This window comes from Cebus imitator, unplaced genomic scaffold (genome assembly GCF_001604975.1).
Source record: "Cebus imitator isolate Cc_AM_T3 unplaced genomic scaffold, Cebus_imitator-1.0 Scaffold91, whole genome shotgun sequence".
NCBI lineage: Eukaryota > Metazoa > Chordata > Mammalia > Primates > Cebidae > Cebus > Cebus imitator.
This window is the reverse complement of record NW_016107406.1, coordinates 927,028-946,786: the sequence shown is the minus strand read 5'-3', so window position 1 is coordinate 946,786 and position 19,759 is coordinate 927,028. Positions and strand designations below refer to the sequence as shown.

Sequence of the window (19,759 nt, the reverse complement as noted above, 5' to 3'; positions counted from 1 at the left end):
GGTTGTTTGTTTGTTTTCTTGTATATCTGTTTTAGTTCTTTGTAGATTCTGGATATTAGCCCTTTGTCAGATGGGTAGATTGCAAAAATTTTTTCCCATTCTGTTGGTTGCTGATTCACTCTAATGAATGGTTTCTTTTGCTGTACAGAAGCTCTGGAGTTTAATTAGATCCCATTTGTCTATCCTGGCTTTTATTGCCATTGCTTTTGGTGTTTTAGTCATGAAGTCCTTGCCTATGCCTATGTCCTGGATGGTTTTGCCTACGTTTTCTTCTAGTGTTTTTATGGTGTTAGGTTTTACGTTTAAATATTTGATCCATCTGGAGTTAATTTTAGTGTACGGTGACAGGTAGGGGTCCAGTTTCTGCTTTCTGCACATTGCTAGCCAGTTTACTCAACACCATTTATTAAACATGGAGTCCTTTCCCCATTGCTTGTTTTTGCTGGGTTTGTCAAAGATCAGATGGTTGTAGATGTGTGGTGTTTCTTCTGGGATCTCTGTTCTGCTCCATTAGTCTATGTCTCTGTTTTGGTAGCAGTACCATGCTGTTTGATTACTGTAGCCTTGTAGTATAGTTTGAAGTCCAGCAGTGTGATGCCTCCAGCTTTGTTCTTTTTGCTTAGGATTGTCTTGCCTATGCAGGGTCTTTTATGATTCCATATGAACTTTAAAGTGTTTTGTTTTTTTTTTTTCCAGTTCTGTGAAGAAGGTCATTCATAGCTTGATGGAGATAGTATTGAATCTATAGATTACTTTGGGCAGTATGGCCATTTTCACAATATTGATTCTTCCTAACCATGAACATGGAATATTTCTCCACCTGTTTGTGTCCTCTCTTATTTCATTGAGCAGTGGTTTGTAGTTCTCCTTGAAGAGGTCCTTTACATCCTTTGTTAGTTGTATTCCTAGGTATTTTATTCTCTTTGTAGCAATTGTGAATGGCAGTTCACTCTTGATTTGGCTCTCTGTTTGTCTGTTATTGGTATATAGGAAGGCTTGTGACTTCTGCACATTGATTTTGTATCCTGAGACTTTGCTGAAGTTGCTTATGAGTTTGAGAAGATTTTGGGCTGAGACGATGGGGTCTTCTAGATATACAATCATGTCATCTGCAAATAGAGACAGTTTGACATCCTCCTTTCCTAATCAATACCCTTTATTTCTTTTTCTTGCCTGATTGCTCTGGCTAGAACTTCCAATACTATGTTGAATAGGAGTGGTGAGAGAGGGCATCCTTGTCTAGTGCCTGATTTTAAAAGCAATTTTTCCAGCTTTTGCCCATTCAGTATGATATTGGCTGTAGGTTTGTCATATATAGCTTTTATCATTTTATGATAAGTTCTATCAATATCTAGTTTATTGAGAGTTTTTAGCATGAAGGGCTGTTGAATTTTATCAAAGGCCTTCTCTGCATCTATTGAGATAATTGTGTGGTTTTTGTCCTTGGTTTCGTTTATGTGATGGATTACACTTATGGATTTGTGTATGATGAACCAGCCTTGCATCCCCGGGATGAAGCCTACTTGATCATGATGGGTAAGCTCCTTGATGTGCTGTTGCAATTCGTTTGCCAGTATTTTATTGAAGATTTTTGCATCAATGTTCATCATGGATATTGGCCTGAAGTTTTCTTTTTCAGTTGAGTCTCTGCCTGGTTTTGGTATCAGGATGATGTTGGTCTCATAAAATGAATTAGGGAGGATTCCCTCCTTTTGTATTGTTTGATACAGTTTCAGAAGGAATGGAACCAACTCCTCTTTGTACGTCTGGTAGAATTCGGCTGTGAACCCGTCTGGACCTGGATTTTTTTTAGTTGGTAGGCTATTGATTGTTGCCTCTACTTCAGCCCTTGTTATTGGTTTATTCAGGGTTTCAGCTTCCTCCTGGTTTAGTTTTGGTAGAGTACAAGTGTCTAGGAATTTATCCATTTCTTCCTGGTTTACTGGTTTATGTGAGTAGAGCTGTTTGTAGTAATCTCTGATGGTAGTTTGTATTTATGTGGGATCAGTGGTGATATCCTCTTTATCATCTTTTATTGCATCTATTTGATTCTTCTCCCTTTTCTTTTTTATTAATCTGGCTAGCAGTCTGTCTATCTTGTTGATCTTTTCAAAAAACTAGCTGCTGGATTTGTTGATTTTTTGTAAGGTTTTTTGTGTCTCTATCTCCTTCAGTTCTGCTCTGATCTTAGTTATCTCTTGTCTTCTGCTAGCTTTTGAGTTTTTTTGTTTGTTTGTTTGTTTTATCTTGCTCCTCTAGTTCTTTCAATTTTGATGATAGGGTGTCGATTTTGGATCTTTCCTCTCTTCTCTGGTGGGCATTTATTGCTATAAATTTCCCTCTCGATACTGTTTTAAAGGTGTCCCAGAGATTCTGGTAAGTTGTATCTTCATTCTCGTTGGTTTCGAAGAACATCTTTATTTCTGCCTTCATTTCATTGTTTATCCAGTCAACATTCAGAAGCAAGTTGTTCAGTTTCCAAGTGGTTGTGCGGGTTTGAGTGTGTTTCTTGATCCTGAGTTCTAGTTTGATGGTGCTGTGGTCTGATAGACTGTTTGTTATTATTTCTGTTTTTTTGCATTTGCTGAGGAGTGATTTGCTTCCAATAATGTGGTCAATTTTAGAGTAGGTGCAATGTGGTGCTGAGAAAAATGTATATTCTGTGGATTTGGGGTGGAGTGTTCTGTATATGTCTATTAGATCCGCTTGGTCCAGCTCTGCATTCAAGTCCTGGATATCCTTGTTAATTTTTTCTCGTTGATCTGTCTAATATTGACAGTGGAGTATTGAAGTCTCCCACTATTATTGTGTGGGAGTCTAAATCTCATTTTAGGTCATTAAGAACTTGCTTTATGTCTGGGTGCTCCTGTGTTGGGGGGCATATATATGTAGGATAGTTAGCTCTTCCTGTTGCATTGATTCTTTTACCATTATGTAATGTACTTCTTTGTCTCTTTTGATCTTTATTGGTTTGAAGTCCATTTTATCAGAGACTAGGATTGCAACCCCTGCTTTTTTTTGTTCTCCATTTGCTTGGTAAATCTTCTTCCATCCCTTTATTTTGAGTCTATGTGTGTCTTTGTATGTGAGATGGGTTTCTTGATTGCAGCACACCAATGGATTCTGACTTTTTATCCTCTTTGCCAGTCTGTCTCTTTTGATTGGGGCGTTTAGGCCATTTACATTCAATGTTAATATTGTTATGTGTGAATTTGATCCTGCCATTTTGTTACTGGCTGGTTTTCTTTCTCATTAGTTGACTCATTTTATTCATTGCATTTTTGGTCTTTGCCAACTGGTTTGCTTTTGCAGTGGCTAGTACTGGTTCCTTTCCATGCTTAGTGTTTCTTTCAGGAGCTCTTGTAGGGCAGGTCTGGTGGTGACAAAATCTCTCAATAATTGTTTGTCCATAAAGGATTTTATTTCTCCTTCACTTATGAAACTTAGTTTGGCTGGATATGAGATTCTGGGTTGAAAGTTCTTTTCTTTAAGGATGTTGAATATTGGCCCCCACTCTTTTCTGGCTTGGAGGGTTTCTGCCAAGAGATCTCCTGTGGGTCTGACTGGCTTCCCTCTGTGGGTGACCTGACCTTTCTCTCTGGCTGCCCTTAGCATTTTTTCCTTCATTTCAACCCTGGTGAATCTGACAATTTTGTGCCTTGGGGTTGCTCTTCTTGAAGAATATCTTTGTGGAGTTCTCTGTATTTCTTGAATTTGAAATTTGGACTGCCTTGCTAGTCTTGGGAAGTTCTACTGGATAATATCCTGGAGCATGTTTTCCAGCTTGGATTCATTCTCCCCATCATATTCGGGTACACCAATCAAGCGTAGATTAGGTTTTTTTCACATAATCCCATGTTTCTTGGAGGCTTTGTTCATTTCTTTTCACTCTTTTTTCTCTTGTATTGCCTTCTCTTTTTATTTCATTGAATTGATCTTCAATCTCNTGCTGATTTTCATGTCTTAGTGTGTTTCAATGTGCAACCAAGTTGTTAATGTTTTCTGTTTAATAAACAGAACATCTGTAACTTCCTCTTCTGATCTGCTTGATCCATTTGGCTATTAAAATTTGTGTTTGCTTCATGTAGTTCTCGTGCTGTGTTTTCCGACTCCATCAAGTTGTTTTTGTTCTTCTCTAAGCTGGTTATTCTAGTTAGCATTTCATCTAACCTTTTTGGTTTCTTTGTATTGAGTTAGAACATGTTCCTTTAGCTCTGAAAAGTTTGTTATTATCCACCTTCTGAATCCTGTTTCCGTCAATTGTTCGCACTCCTTCTTGGTCAAGTTGTGATCCTGTGTTGTTGAGGAGTTGTGATCCCTTGAAGGAGAAGAGGTGTTCTGGTCTTTGATGGTTTCATCTTTTTTGCGCTGGCTTTTTCCCATCTTTGTGGATTTACCTGGCTGTGGTGTCAGAGAGCTGCTTGATGAGGTCGCTTGTCTGCCTGTGGGGGCAATACTGGGTTTCTAGGGACTCCTTCAGGTTACTAGGGAAACTTCCTGTGTCTTTTTTGTTTATGCTGGGAGATTAGGTCCACCTCTTCTGCTGATCTGTAGGCGCTGCTGGGTTGTCAAGAATGCTGTCCCATTGCTACATAGGCTTCCTGTGTTTTTTGTTAAAACATGTAGCCCAGTCCCACCCCTCTAGTGGTGGGTTGTGCCCTTCCTCCACTGGGCTGGATCATTCAGGGTTCATCTCAGACTGTGGCACTGGCTACGCAAACCACCAGAGTCAGAGCTTCAGCCCTCTGGGGTTTGTGGGGAAGGGTAGGGACCCGCCCAGCTGCACCCGGCAGTCTCCCCCTTTCAGTTTTCTCTCTCTCCGGTCATGGGGTAGGGGTTGCCCAGCTGCACCCACTTACAGCTCTCTCTCTCTCTCTCCAGGTGGGGGGAGGGGGCGATAGCTCAGTCTGCAGACTCTTATTCAACTCCAAACTTGTAATTCCTGGCGCTTGCCTGGCAAAGATCCCCTGTTCTGTGTATTGCTGAGGCTTTGGGGAAAGCGCTGTATCTGGACTGCAGCGCAAGAGGTGGAGCCTCCAACTCACCGGTCAGATGCACTTTCTGGGTGAAGCAGCACCCCTTCCCGGCTCAGTCTGCCCTGAGTGGCCTTTGCTCACCCTAGCACCAGACCCATTGAAATGCACCTGGTACCTCGGTTGGAGCTAGGAGATCTCTGGGTTTCTGCGTCTCTCTCACTGGGTGTTGTGCGCTGGAGTTGTGTCTAATCTGCCATCTTGGATCCTCCCAGCACTTATTTTTTTAAACATACTGTATACTTCAGTTATTCTGTTTATCACTTGTCTTCCCTTAACGACAGATTTTTGTATGTTTTGTTAACTTTTGCTCCCCTGGTACCTAGAACAGAATTTGGTACAGGATATAGATTCAATAAATATTACAGGAATGAATAAAGGAAGGAATGGATATGTGTCTCACTTGAACCTGACTCACGTCAGTAGGGGCCTTGTGCATGGATGTCACCAGTCCTCCACAAGTTGTGGCCTAGACCATTACATAATTGAAGACTTCCACCTTCAGGCAGGAGTGGGTAGTACATGTTTGGTAACTACTTGGCATTGCCTTATGTTGAGGCAATTTCAGTTTTAAGTTGGTCTCTGCCTCTTAATGTTTGGAAGATTCCATTTCATGGTAATTTGTTAAAAAGAAAAGAAAAATGTTCACACAAAACGCTGTACACGAATATTTGTAGTAGCATTATTTGTAGTATACAAAAATGGAAAACAACCCAGATGTCCTTTAATGGATGGATGATGAAACAAACTGTGGTATCTCCATACCATGGAATACTACTCATCAATAAAAAGAAACAAACCATTGATACATCCAATATATCTTAGTCTCCAGAGAATTATCCTGAGTGAGAAAGCCAATCCAAAATGTTATATAGTGCATGATTCCATTTATATAGCATTCTTAAAAATGGTAAAATTATAGAAATTGTAGAACAAATGACTGGTTGTTAGGGGTTAGGGAGAGGGTTGGGGATGAAGAGAAGTGGCTCAGAAAGAAAATATCCCTGTTCATGTCCAGCCTAGTCAACACAGCAAGACTCTGTCTTGAAAGAAAGAAAAGATAGAGAAAAAGAAAAAAGAGAGAAAAGAAAGAAAAATGAAAAAAGAAAAAACAGAAATGAAAGAAAGAGGAAGGGAGAAGAAAGAAAGAGAGAGGAAGTGAAGGAGGGAGAGAGGGAGGAAAAGCTCCTAATATGACATATAGTAAATACTGATACTAATGGGGTCACCCATAATCAAACTAGACTATTCTCGATTGTTAAAAAAAAAATTTCTCTAAACTTCATGAGATTTCTAGAATAATGGGGTCCAATGAGAACACATTAAGGTCAGAGAAAGCCCAACATGGCATGTGACATTCTGGAAATCTTAGCCAGTGCAATAAAACAAAGAAAATAAATAAAAGGTATTTACAGATTGGAAGGAAGAAATAAAACTCTCATTTATAGATGAAATGATTGTAGAAATCCTAAACAATCCTGTATACTAACAATTAACAATGGAAAATTCAAGTTAAAAGTGCCATTAAGAATAGAACCAAAAATCACAATATATTTGAAGTACATCTTACAAACTATGTGCAAGATCTGTAGAGTGAAACCAAAACACATTCAAAACCTAAACAAATGTAAAAAGACCTAAATAAATGAAGACATATCCCATGTTTAGGAATCGAAAGATTCAACACTGTTACAATGACAATTTTCCCCAAACTGATCTATAGATTCAATGCAACTAAATAAAAATCCCCAGTGTTGGGCCAAGAGAAGGCAACACCACAATTATGCAGCTCCCAGCGAATGAGACGCAGAGGGCCAGAGGACTTCATGATTCCCAGTGAGGTGCCAGGTTTGTTTCGGTGGGACTGGTAGGACTCTGAAAATAGACCAGGGAAGGAGCCAAAGCAGGGAGAGTGCCGCCCACGGAGGGTGAACTGAGACAGGGCGGGGCACATCCCCACCTGGAACATGCAGCTGGCTGGGAGGGTCAGGGACTTCACCCCCATGGTGCTCTGATTTGGATCCTGTGCTTACCTCATCCCTCCTGCAACCCACTGTCCATGAGAGCCCTGCCAGACTGAGGGGCACCATGGGTTGTTGATGCAAATCTGAGTGATGGCTCCCACCTGGTGCAGGAGAGTTGAAAGCAGGGAAACAGGCCATAAGGCCTGGCAGGGCCCACCCCCATAAAACTCAAACTAAAGCCTGCATGCTAGAGAGCTTGGCAGTGAATAAACCAGTTTGACCCCAACCAGGAAAATCAAGCTGGGAGAAGGAGAGATGCCTTTGGTAAGGCGGGGCTAACTTAACCTGCAAATAAACTCCAGGGGAAGACCACACACCCAGCAACCTGACTGAATCCGAGGCAGCCCAACAGTGCCTCTACAGGCCAAAAAAGATATATCTCTAACCACAACAGAAAGGACATCCACTCAGAGAGAGATTCCTCCCGAAATCACCACCTTCAAAGACCAAAGGGAGATAAATCCACAGAGATGGGAAGAAACCAGTGCAAAAAGGATGAAACCATCAAAGACCAGAACACCTCTTCCCCTCCCAGGTATCACAGCTCCTCACCATCAAGGGAACAAAACAAGACAGAAAATGAGTTTGATGAATTGACAGAAGCAGGTTTCAGAAGGTGGGTAATAACAAACTTCTCTGAGTTAAAAGACCATGTTCTAACCCAATGAAAAGAAACTAAGAGCCTTGAAAAAAGGTTAGATGAAATGCTAACTAGAATAACCAGCTTGGAGAAGAACATAAACAACTTGATGGAGCTGAAAAACAGCACAAGAACTTTGCAGGCATACACAAGTTTCAACAGCCAAATCTACCTAGCAGAAGAAAGGATATCAGTGATAGAAATCAAATCAATGAAATAAAGTGAGAAGGCAAGATTAGAGAAAAAAAGAGTGAAAAAAAATGAACAAAGCCTCCAAGAACTATGGGATTATGTGAAAAGACCTAATTTACTCTTGATCAGCATCACTGAATGTGATGGGGAGAATGAATCCAAGTTGGAAAACACTCTTCAGGATATTATCCAAGAGAACTTCCCCAACCTAACAAGGTGGGCCAACATTCAAATACAAGAAATACAGAGAACGCCACAAAGATATTCCTCAAGAAGAGCAACACCAACCCCAAGCACATAGTTGTCAGATTCACCAGGGTTGAAATGAAGGAAAAAATCCTAAGAGCAGCCAGAGAGAAAGGTCAAGTCACCCACAAAGTCAAAACCATCAGACTCACAGCAGATCTCTTGGGAGAAAACCTACAAGCTAGAAGGGAGTGGGGGCCAATACTGAACATCCTTAAAGAAAAGAACTTGCAACCCAGAGTTTTATTTCCAGCTAAACTAAACTTCCTAAGTAAAGGAGAAATAAAATCCTTTATGGACAAGAAATTGCTGAGAGATTTTGTCACTACAAGACCTGCCTTACAAGAGCTCCTGAAGGAAGTACTAAACATGGAAAGGAACAACCAGTACCAGCCACTGCAAAAGAGCACCAAAGGGTAAAGAACAATGATGCAATGAAGAAACTACATAAACTAATGGGCAAAACAACCAGCCAGTAACAAAATGGCAGGATCAAATTCAAACATAACAATATTAACATTGAATGTAAATGGCCAAAATGCCCCAATCAAAAGACACAGACTGTCAAACTGGATAAAAAGTCAAGACCCATCAGTGTGCTGTATTCAGGAGACACATCTCATGTGCAAAGACTCACACAGACTCAAAATAAAGGGACGGAAGAAGATTTACCAAGAAAATGGAGAGCAAAAAAAAAGCAGGGGTAGCAATACTAGTCTCTGATAAAATGGACTTTAAACCAGCAAAGATGAAAAGAGACAAAGAGGGCATTACATAATGGTAAAAGGATCAATGCAACAAGAAGAGCTAACTATCCTAAATATATATGCATCCAATGCAGGAGCACCCAGATATATAAAGCAAGTTCTTAATGAACTACAAAGAGACTTAGACTCCCACACAATAATAGTGGGAGACTTTAACATTCCACTGACAATATTGGACAGTTCAATGAGACAGAAAGTCAACAAGGATATCCAGGACTTGAACACACATCTGGACCAAGAATACTAGTAAAAGACATTTACAGAACACTCCACCCCAAAACCACAGAATACACATTCAAAAAATCAATAAATCCAGGAGCTGGTTTTTTGAAAAGATCAACAAAATAGACCACTGGCTAGACTAATAAAAAAGAAAAGAGAGAAGAATCGAATAGATGCAATAAAAAATGATAAAGGGGAGATCACCACCGATTCCTTGGAAATACAAACTACCATCAGAGATTACTACAAGCAGCTCTATGCACATAAACCAGTAAATCTGGAAGAAACTGATAAATTCCTGGACACCTGCACACTCCCAAGACTAGGCCAGGAAGAAGTTGAAACCCTGAATAGACCAATAACAAGGTCTGAAGTTGAGGCAGCAATTAATAGCCTACTAACCAAAAGAGTCCAGGTCCAGACAGGTTCACAGCCAAATTCTACCAGACATACAAAGAGGAGCTGGTACCATTCCTGTTGAAACTATTCCAAACAATACAAAAAGAGGGAATCCTCCCTAACTCTTTCTATGAGACCAACATCAACCTGATACCAAAACCTGGACGAGACACAACTAAAAAAGAAAACTACAGGCCAATATCCATGATGAACATTGATGCAAAAATCTTCAATAAAATACTGGCAAACCAAATCCAATAGCACATCAAAAAGCTTATCCACCACAATCAAGTAGGCTTCATCCCAGGGATGCAAGGCTGGTTCAACAAATGCAAATCTATAAACGTAATCCACCACATAAACAGAACCAAAGACAAAAACCACATGATTATTTCAATAGATGCAGAGAAGGCCTTCAACGATATTCAACAGCCCTTTATGCTAAAAACTCTCAATAAACTAGGTATCAAGGGAATGTATCTCAAAATAATAAAAGCTATTTATGACAAACCCACAACCAATATCATACTGAATGGGCAAAAACTAGAAGCATTCCCTTTAAAAACTGCCACTAGGCAAGGATTCCCTCTCTCACCACTCCTATTTAATACAGTACTGGAAGTTCTAGCCAGAGCAATTAGGCAAGAAAAAGAAATAAAGGGCATTCAAATAGGAAAAGAAGAAGTCAAATTGTCCCTATATATTTAGAAGACCCCATCTTCTCAGCCCAAAACTTCCTCAAGCTGATAAGCAACTTCAGCAAAGTCTCAGGATACAAAATCAATGTGCAGAAATCACAAGCATTACTATACAACAACAGAAAAACAGAGAGCTAAATCATGAGCAAACTCCCATTTACAATTGCTACAAAGAGAAAATACCTGGAAACACAACTAACAAAGGACGTAAAATATCTCTTCAAGGAGAACTACAAACCATTGATCAAGGAAATAAGAGAGGACACAAACAGATGAAAAAACATTCCAGGCTCATGGTTAGGAAGAATCAATATTGTGAAAATGGCCATACTGTCCAAAGTAATTGCTAGATTCAATGCTATCCCCACCAAGCTACCATTGATCTTCACAGAACTGGAAAAAATACTTTAAACTTCATATGGAACCAAAAGAGAGCCCACATAGCCAAGACAATTCTAAGCAAAAAGAACAAAGCTGAAGGCATCACGCTACCTGACTTCAAACTATTCTACAAGGCTACAGTAATCAAAACAGCATGGTACTAGTACCAAAACAGAGATATAGACCAATGGAACAGAATAGAGGCCTCAGAAACAACGCCACACATCTACAACCATCTGATCTTTGACAAACTGGACAAAAACAAGCAATGGGGAAAGGATTCCCTGTTTAATAAATGGTGTTGGGGAAACTGGCTGGCCGTAAGCAGGAAGCTGAAATTGGACCCCTTCCTTACACCTTACACAAAAATTAACTCCAGATGGATTAAAGATTTAAACATAAGAACCAACACCATAAAAACCCTAGAAGGAAACCTAGGCAACACCATTCGGGACATAGGCACAGGCAAGGACTTCATGACTAAAACACAAAAAGCAATGGCAACAAAAGCCAAAATAGACAAAAGGTATCTAATTAAGAGCTTCTGCATAGCAAAAGAAACAATCATTAGAGTGAACCGGCAACCAACAGAATGGGAAAAAAATTTTTGCAATACATTCTTCTGACAAAGGGCTAGTATCCAGAATCTACAAAGAGCTGAGTCAGATTTACAAGAAAAAAACAAACAAAAAAACCCATTCAAAAGTGGGCAAAGGATTTGAACAGACACTTTTCAAAAGAAGACATACATGAGGGCAACAAACATATGAAAAAATGCTCATCATCATTGGTAATCAGAAAAATGCGAACCAAAACCACAATGAGATATCATCTCACACCAGTCAGAATGGCAATCATTAAAAAATCTGGAGACAACAGATGCCGGAGAGGATGTGGAGAAAAAGGAACACTTTTACACTGTTCTTGGGAGTGTCAATTAGTTCAACCATTGTGGAAGACAGTGTGGTGATCTCTCAAGGTTCTAGAAACAGAAATTCCATTTGACCCAGCAATCCCATTACTGGGTATATACCCAAAGGATTATAAATCATTCTGTTACAAAGACACATGCACACATATGTTTGCAGTACAGTTTATGACAGCAAAGACCTTGAACCAACCCAAATGCACACTGATGACAGACTGGAATACTACTGGAATATGATGGAATACTATGCAGCCATAAAAAATGACGAGTACTTGTCCTTTGTAGAGACGTGGATGAATCTAGAAACCATCATTCTCAGCAAACTGATACAAGAACAGAAAACCAACCACCACATGTTTTCACTCATAGGCGGTGATGAAAAATGATAACACTTGGGCACAGGGAAGAGAACAACACTCACTGGGCTAGGTTGGGGGGTAGAGGGGAGGGGAAGGGAGGGGAGGGACAGCAGGGTCGGGGGGAGGATGGGAAGGGCTAACACCTAACGCCAGTGAAATACCTGATGTAGGCAATGGGTTTGGGGGAAATGGAGACAGCAAACCACCATGGTATATATGTACCTACACAACAATTCTGCAGAATGCAGGATGTGCACATGTATCCTAGAGCCCAAAGTACAATTTAAAAAAAAAAAAAAAAGTTTTTCTTAAAAAAAAAAAAAAAAAAATAAGAAAATTTATAAAAAAAAAAAAAAAAAAAAAAAAAACCAGAATAGTCAAAACAATTTTTGGGAAAGAAACACCTTAAGCTGTAAGACACAATGCTTATTTTCTAAAGTTACTATAGCCAGTCATAGGCCAAACTACCCCAGAATTACTACTGCCTCAAGACAGTATTAGGTATTGGAGAAAGAACAGATGCCTAGATCAATAGAATGGTATTAGAGCATCCAGAATGAAACCCATAGACATATGATCAATTGATATTTTAAAGGAACCTTTGTTTATTATATATTATTGTAATAAGTAACAACTTAGCCTAATAGGATACAGTTTTTTAATTTTTTTATTTTGAGATAACTGTAGATTCACAAGCAATTTTAAGAAATAATAGATCCGGTATACTCTTTACTCAGTTTCTCCCAGTGAATATCTCAAGATGTCATTTGCAAAACTATACTGTAAAATCACATCCAGGATAGCATGATTGATATGTGCAAGATACAGATCAAGGATCTCTCAGGCTGCACTTATATAGCTACATGCACTTCTCTACATCCCCAACCCTCTCCTTAGCCCTTGGCAACCACTCATCTGTTCTACATTTCTATAATTTTGCCATTTCAAGAATGTTACATAAATGGAATCATATAGTACATAACCTTTTTGGATTTGCTTTCTCACTCTGCGTAGTTCTCTGGAGATTCAGGTGTGTTGCATGTATCAATGGTTTGTTTCTTTTCACTGAGGAGTAGTATTTTATGGTATGAAGACACCCCAGTTTGTTTTATCATTCGTCCACTAAAGGACATGTGGGTTGTTTTCCATTTTTGTCTACTACAAATAAAGATGCTATAAATATTTGTGTACAGAATTTTGTGTGAATATAAATTCATTTCTCTGGGATAAATGCCCAATTGCTGGGATGTATAGTAGCTGAGTGTTTCATTTTTTAAAAATTTGGCCAAACTATTTCTAGAAGTGGCTGCAGCATTTTACATTCCCACTAGCAATGTATGACAGCTCCAGCTGCCCTGTATCCTCATCAACTTTTGTTATAGTCAGTGTTTTTTTATTTCATCCATTCTAATACGTGTGTAGTGTTATTTCATCATGATTTTAATTTGCATTTCCCTAACAAGGCAAATTAGGAAATTTGCATTTTTTCCTCCTTTGATCTATGATCCATTTTGAATATTTCTTTTATATGAGATGTGAGAGCTGGGCATGGTGGCTCACACCTGTAATCCTAGCCCTTTAGGAGGCCAAGCCAAGCAATTGCTTGAACCCAAAAATTCAAGACCAGCCTGGGCAGCATGGCAAAACCTTCTCTCTACAAAAAAAGAATACAAAAATTGGCCGGGCATGGTGGCACATGCCTGTAGTCGCAGCTACTTGGCAGGCTGAAGTAGAAGGATCACTTGAGCCTGGGAGGTTGAGGCTGCAGTGAGCCATGATCATGCCACTGCACTCCAGGTTGGGCCAGAGTGAGAACCTGTCTCAAAAAAAAAAAAAGATGTAAGGTTTAGAAAAACGTTTACTTTTTTTGCACATGGATATCCAATTGTTCTAACACCATGTATTGAAAAGACTACCCTTTCTTTACTGAATTGCATTTGCACATTTCATTTATAAAATATCAGCTGAGACTTATGCTTCCAGGGAAATGGAGTAGACATAGTTTTCCCTATTCCTGTCTCCAAGTACTAAAAACTGAAAACTTGGAACATTATATATAAAACCAACATAAGAACACTCTGAAAGTTGTAGAGAACAGACCAGTTAAGAACCTCAAGATGCAAGGAATGACACAAGAGTGAGTACTTAGGCTTTCTTCTTGTTTCATATATTCCAGATTTGAAGCTTAAGAGGCCAGGAACTTGGAAATGCTAAAGGGCACAGACAAAAAAAAGGCCCAGCAAAAACAAGCTCTCTCTGCCTGAAGGACCAGGAAAGGAAAAGCTGAGCAAGGCAGAAAACTTTGCGATGATAACCACTCAACTAGCCAAATACCACAGAAAAAACTGGGTCCCCAACCACATTAAAAGCAGTAAGGGCTGAGTAGGAAGTCCAGGCTTTCACACTCATGAGGCTATGCTGATATGCTCCAACATCCCCAATGGGGTGATGCCAGAAAAGTCAAGTTAGAGAGCCCAGACTTTCACCCCACTAGCCAGTAATGAACCTTCTTTTTCCCCTTCATTTTCCTACTCTTCCCACTGACTCAGTGTTACTGGAGACCACATGAGAAGCCAGAGGGCAGGAAAAACAAACAAACAAACAAACAAAAACAGAAAAACACAGACCAAAAATAACAAACAGAAAAAAACTAAAATAAAATGGAAAACTTAAGTACTAATATTAACTACATTAAATGTAAATGATCTAAATATATGCATACCAATAAAAGACAGATATTGGCAGAGTAGATTAAAAAACATGACCAAGCTGTATGTTATCTATGAAAAACTTATTTCAAATATAATAATATAGGCAGGTTGAAAGTAAAAGGATGGAAAAAGATATAATAAAATGAAAGCAGGAATATTTACATTATTATCAGATAGAGTAGACTTAAGAACAAAGAAAATTACCAGACCAAAAAAGGGCATTATATAATGATAAACTATCCATTACCAAGAAGACTTAGCAGTCCTAAATATGTATGCACCAAATAATAAAGTTGCAAAATATGTGAAGTAAAAACTGAGAATCTAAAAAATAAATAGAAAAACATACCATTGAAGACCTCAACACACCTCTTTTAACAACTGATAGAATAAATAGACAGAAAATCATCAAGGTTACAAAAGAACTCAGCATCAACCAAGGGAATCTAATAGACATTTGAACAGCAGAATATATATTCTTTTCAAGTGCCCATGAAACCTATACCAAGATAGGCCACGTCATGGGCCATCAAAAAAACCTCAACAAATGTAAAGGAATTGAAATCACACAGAGTGTGTTCTCTGACCGCAATGAAATCATGCTAGAGGTCAATAAAGAACAATAACAGGAAAATCTCAACAATTAGAAAGTAAACAACATATTTTTATACAATCCATAGGTCAAAGAGAAAATTTCAAGGAAAATAAAAAAAAATACGAGAGAGAGATCCAAGATGGCTGATTAGGAGCAGCTCAGGATTGCAGCTCCCAGGGAAAGTGCAGAGAGTGAGGGGACGCCGCATTTTCAGACGGATTTTTGTTGCCCACAGATCAGAAGTGTCCCAGGAGGAGGAGCCCCACGGGTCGCCAGTACAACTCTTTTGGCCAGAGTGGCTGTTTTGCTGCCCCCGGTGCAGCAGTTCTCAGTGCAGAATATACAGGACTGGGTGCCCTTTTGGTTGGCATTTGGAGCTCCAGGAAGACAGTCACCCATTTAGCTGAATGAAGACGGGACTGAAACAGGGAGGCAGGCAGGAAGATTACCAGCCAAAAAGCACCACGAATTTCAATGCCACTGTTTCAGCCAGTGCAGTGGGCCACCACACAGGAAATCACAGAGATACCAGTGCCTTTTCAAGAGGCGACTGGAACATCTAGGAGAGAACTGACTGTTCAACTAAAAAAAAAAAAAAAAGGCTCTGAGGCAGGAATCCAGGTGATGAGGTTCGGCTGGTCCCACAACACAAAAAAACAGCAATTGGAAACGCTGTGGGTTGAGAGTTTCACAGCAAGCACAGCTGAATCCGGGAAGGTCCAGCTCTGTGGGGGAGGAGCGTCTGCTGAAGGAAAACTAAGAGACATAAATAACATCATCACCAACAAACTGGACATCCACTCAGAGACCCAATCTGAAAGTCAGCAACTACAAAGATGACAGGTGGATAAATCCACAAAGAAGGGAAGAAAACAGCGCAAAAAGGATGAAAATACCTGAAATCAGAATGCCTCTCCTTCTACAAGGGATCACAACTTCTCATCACCAAGGGAACAAGCCTGATGGAGAACGAGTGTGATGAATTGACAGAATCAGGCTTCAGAAGGTGGATAATAATAAACTTCTGTGAGCTAAAAGAACTTATTCTAACCCAATGCAAAGAAACTAAGAACGTTGAAAAAAGATTTGACGAAATGCTAACGAGAATAGACAATTTAGAGAGGAATATAAGTGAATTGATGGAGCTGAAAAACACAACACGAGAACTTCACGAAGTATGCACAAGTTTTAACAGTCGAATTGACCAAGCAGAAGAAAGGATATCAGAGGTTAAAGGTCAACTCAATGAAATAAAACGAGAAGACAAAATTAGAGAAAAAAGGGTAAAAAGGAATGAGCCAAGTCTCCAAGAAATATGGGACTAGGTGAAAAAACCTAATCTACGTTTGATAGGTGTACCTGAATGTGACGAATTGAATGAATCCAAGTTGGAAAATACTCTTCAGGATATTATGCCGGAAAACTTTCCCAACCTAGCAAGGCAGCCCAATATTCAACTCTAGGTAATACAGAGAACATCACAAAGACACTCCTCAAGAAGAGCAACCCCAAGGCACATAATTGTCAGATTTACCAGGGTTAAAATGAAAATGCTAAGGGCAGCCAGACAGAAGGGTCAGGTTACCCACACAAGGAAGCCCATCAGATTCACAGCAGATCTGTCAGCAGAAGCCCTCCAAGCCAGAAGAGAGTGGGGGCCAATATTCAACATCCTTAAAGAAAAGAACTTTCAACCAAGAATTTCATATGCAGCCAAACTAAGCTTCATAAGCGAAGGAAAAAGAAAATCTTTTGTGAACAAGCAAGTACTCAGAGATTTCATCACCACCAGGCCTGCTTTACAAGAGCTTCTGAAAGAAGCACTACACATAGAAAGGAACAACCAGTATCAGCCATTCTAAAAACATACCAAAAGGTAAAGAGCATCAACATAATGAAGAATCTGCATGAACTAATGGGCAAAACAGCCAGCTAGCATTAAATGGTAGTATTAAACTCACACATATCAATATTAACCTAAATTTATATGGACTAAATGCCCCAATCAAAAGACACAGATTGGCAAATTGAATAAAAAGCCAAAATCCATCGGTATGCTGTATCCAGACCCATCTCACATGCAAGGACACATAAAGGCTCAAAATAAGGGAATGGAGGAAGATTTACCAACCAAATGGAAAGTAAAAAAAAAAAAAAAAGCAAGAGCTGCAATTATCGTCTCTGATAAAATAGACTTTAAAGCAACAAAGATCAAAAGAGACAAAGAAGGACATTACATAACGGTAAAAGGATCAATGATGCAACAAGAAGAGCTAACGATCCTAAATATATACGCACCCAATACAGGAGCACCCAGATACATAAGGCAAGTTCTTAATGACTTACAAAGAGGCTTAGACTCCCACACAATAATAGTGGGAGACTTTAACACCCCATTGTCAATATTAGACAGATCAACCAGACAGAAAATTAACAAGGATATCCACGACTTGAACTCAGACCTGGAACAAGCAAATCTAATAGATATTTACAGAAATCTCCACCCCAAATCCACAGAATATATATTTTTCTCAGTACCACATCACACCTACTCTATAAGTGACCACATAAGTGGAAGTAAATCACTCCTCAGCAAATGCACAGCATTTCACAGGTTTAAGTGAAATATTGGTTGGCTGCTTGTCTGTTATCTTCCTCCCTTATTCCTTCCTGTCTCCATTGTCAAACACAACTATTGGCATAAAAGAGGTTTTTAATATCCATTTTTAGAATGCATTCTAGCCTGGGCAATAGAGCAAGACTCCCGTTCTCTCTCCTTTCTTTTCCTCTTTCTTTCTCTCTTTCTTTCTTTTCTTTCTTTATTTCCTTTCTTCTTTCTAAAAAAAAAAAAAAGAGAGAGAGAGAGAAAATCCTCCCCAAAAAAAAAAAATAAAGAAAAAAAAACTTAAAAAAAAAAAAAAAAAAAAAAAAAAATATTAAAAAAAAAAAAAAAAAAGAAAGAAACAGATAAGGCTCTGATCGCCACCACCACCATGGGCAACGCCTCTGCCAAGAAGGACACTCAGCAGGAGGACGTGAAAGACTTCCTAGCCAGAGCCAAAGAAGATTTCCTCTACAGATGGGAACACCCCGTTCAGAGCACCTCTAGCTCAGATCAGTTTGAACTGCTCAAGACGCTGGGCACCAGCTCCTTCGGGCGGGTGGTGCGGGTGAGGTACCGGGAGAGCGGCGGCCACAACACCGTGAAGATACTCAACAAACAGAAGGTGGTGAAGCTGAAGCAGGTCGAGCACGTCCTGAACGGGAAGCGCATCCTGCAGGCGATCAACTTTCCGTTCCTCGTCAAGCTCCAGTTCTCCTTCAGGAACAACTCCAACCTGTACCTGGTGATGGAGTTCGTGTCGGGTGGGGGGATGTTCTCCCACCTATGGTGCATCGGAAGGTTCAGAGAGCCCCATGCCTGTTTCTATGCCGCCAGATCATCCTGGCCTTCCAGTACCTGCACTCGCTCGACCTCATCCACCGCGACCTGAAGACCGAGAACCTCCTCATCGACCTGCAGGGCTACCTGAAGGTAAGGGACTTCGGTTTCGCCAAGCATATGAGGGGCCGCACTTGGACCCTGTGCGGGACCCCCGAGGACCTGGCCCCCGAGATAATCCTGAGCAAAGGCTACAACAAGGCCATGGACTGGTGGGCCCTGGGGGTGCTCACCTATGAGATGGCCGTGGGTTTCCTGCCCTTCTACGCTGACCAGCCAATCCAGATCTACGAGAAGATCGTCTCTGGGAAGGTGCGGTTCCCCTCCCACGTCAACTCTGACCTCAAAGAGCTGCTGCGGAGCCTGCTGCAGGTGGACCTCACCAAGCACTTCAAGAACCTTCGGAATGGGGTCAGCGACATCAAGAACCACAAGTGGTTCGCCACAACCAAGTGGATCGCCATCTATGAGAAGAAGGTGGAAGCTCTCTTCATCCCAAAGTTCACAGGTCCTGGGGATGCCAGGAACTTTGACAACTATGAGGAGGAAGAGATCCGGATCTCCATCAACGAGAAGTGTGCCAACGAGTTTTCTGAGTTTTAGGTGTGTGCTTGTGCCCCTGTGGCTTTTCTTTACTTTCTTTTTTTTTTTTTTTCTCTTTGGTGGGTGGGTGGCAGGGTTGGACTGAACAGGCAGAGGGACCCAAAGTTCCTTGCATCTAGTTTCACCCCCCACCCGACCCTCCGGGGTTGGGTAGAAGGAAGCCCAGATTTTTAAAGGGACAGGAACACCAGCTGCTCCCTCACCCCCTATGCCTTCCTGGACCCTCTGAGCTTCTCCTTTCCTCCTCCCGCAGAGTCCCCCTTGCCCCAGCCCACTTCTGCCTGTTTTAAACGAGTTTCTCAGCTCTATTTAGGCCAGGTCTTGCTGGTGTATCCATGAACAGGGTGTAGAAAGAGGGGCTCAAACTTAACTCCAGCACGGAACAGGCACCACTTGCTAAGACAGGATGAATGAAAAGCACACCTGCCTTTCAGAGTAATCCTGCCTGGGAAGGAGAGGGGTTTAGTGCCATGTTTAGTGGGCTGCTTGCTAAAATTAAAAATTAAAAAAATAGAGTTC

At 40.4% G+C, this 19,759-nt stretch overlaps 1 protein-coding gene across 1 annotated transcript; it reads left to right on the top strand.

Annotated features, from left to right (window-relative positions):
- The first annotated feature begins 18,188 nt into the window (after window positions 1–18,188).
- On the top strand, window positions 18,189–19,240 carry LOC108309036 (cAMP-dependent protein kinase catalytic subunit gamma-like). The gene is given in 2 exon segments (XM_017535103.2): window positions 18,189–18,627; window positions 18,630–19,240. Coding segments are annotated over 2 exon segments (1,050 nt in total).
- The last annotated feature ends 519 nt before the right edge of the window (window positions 19,241–19,759 follow it).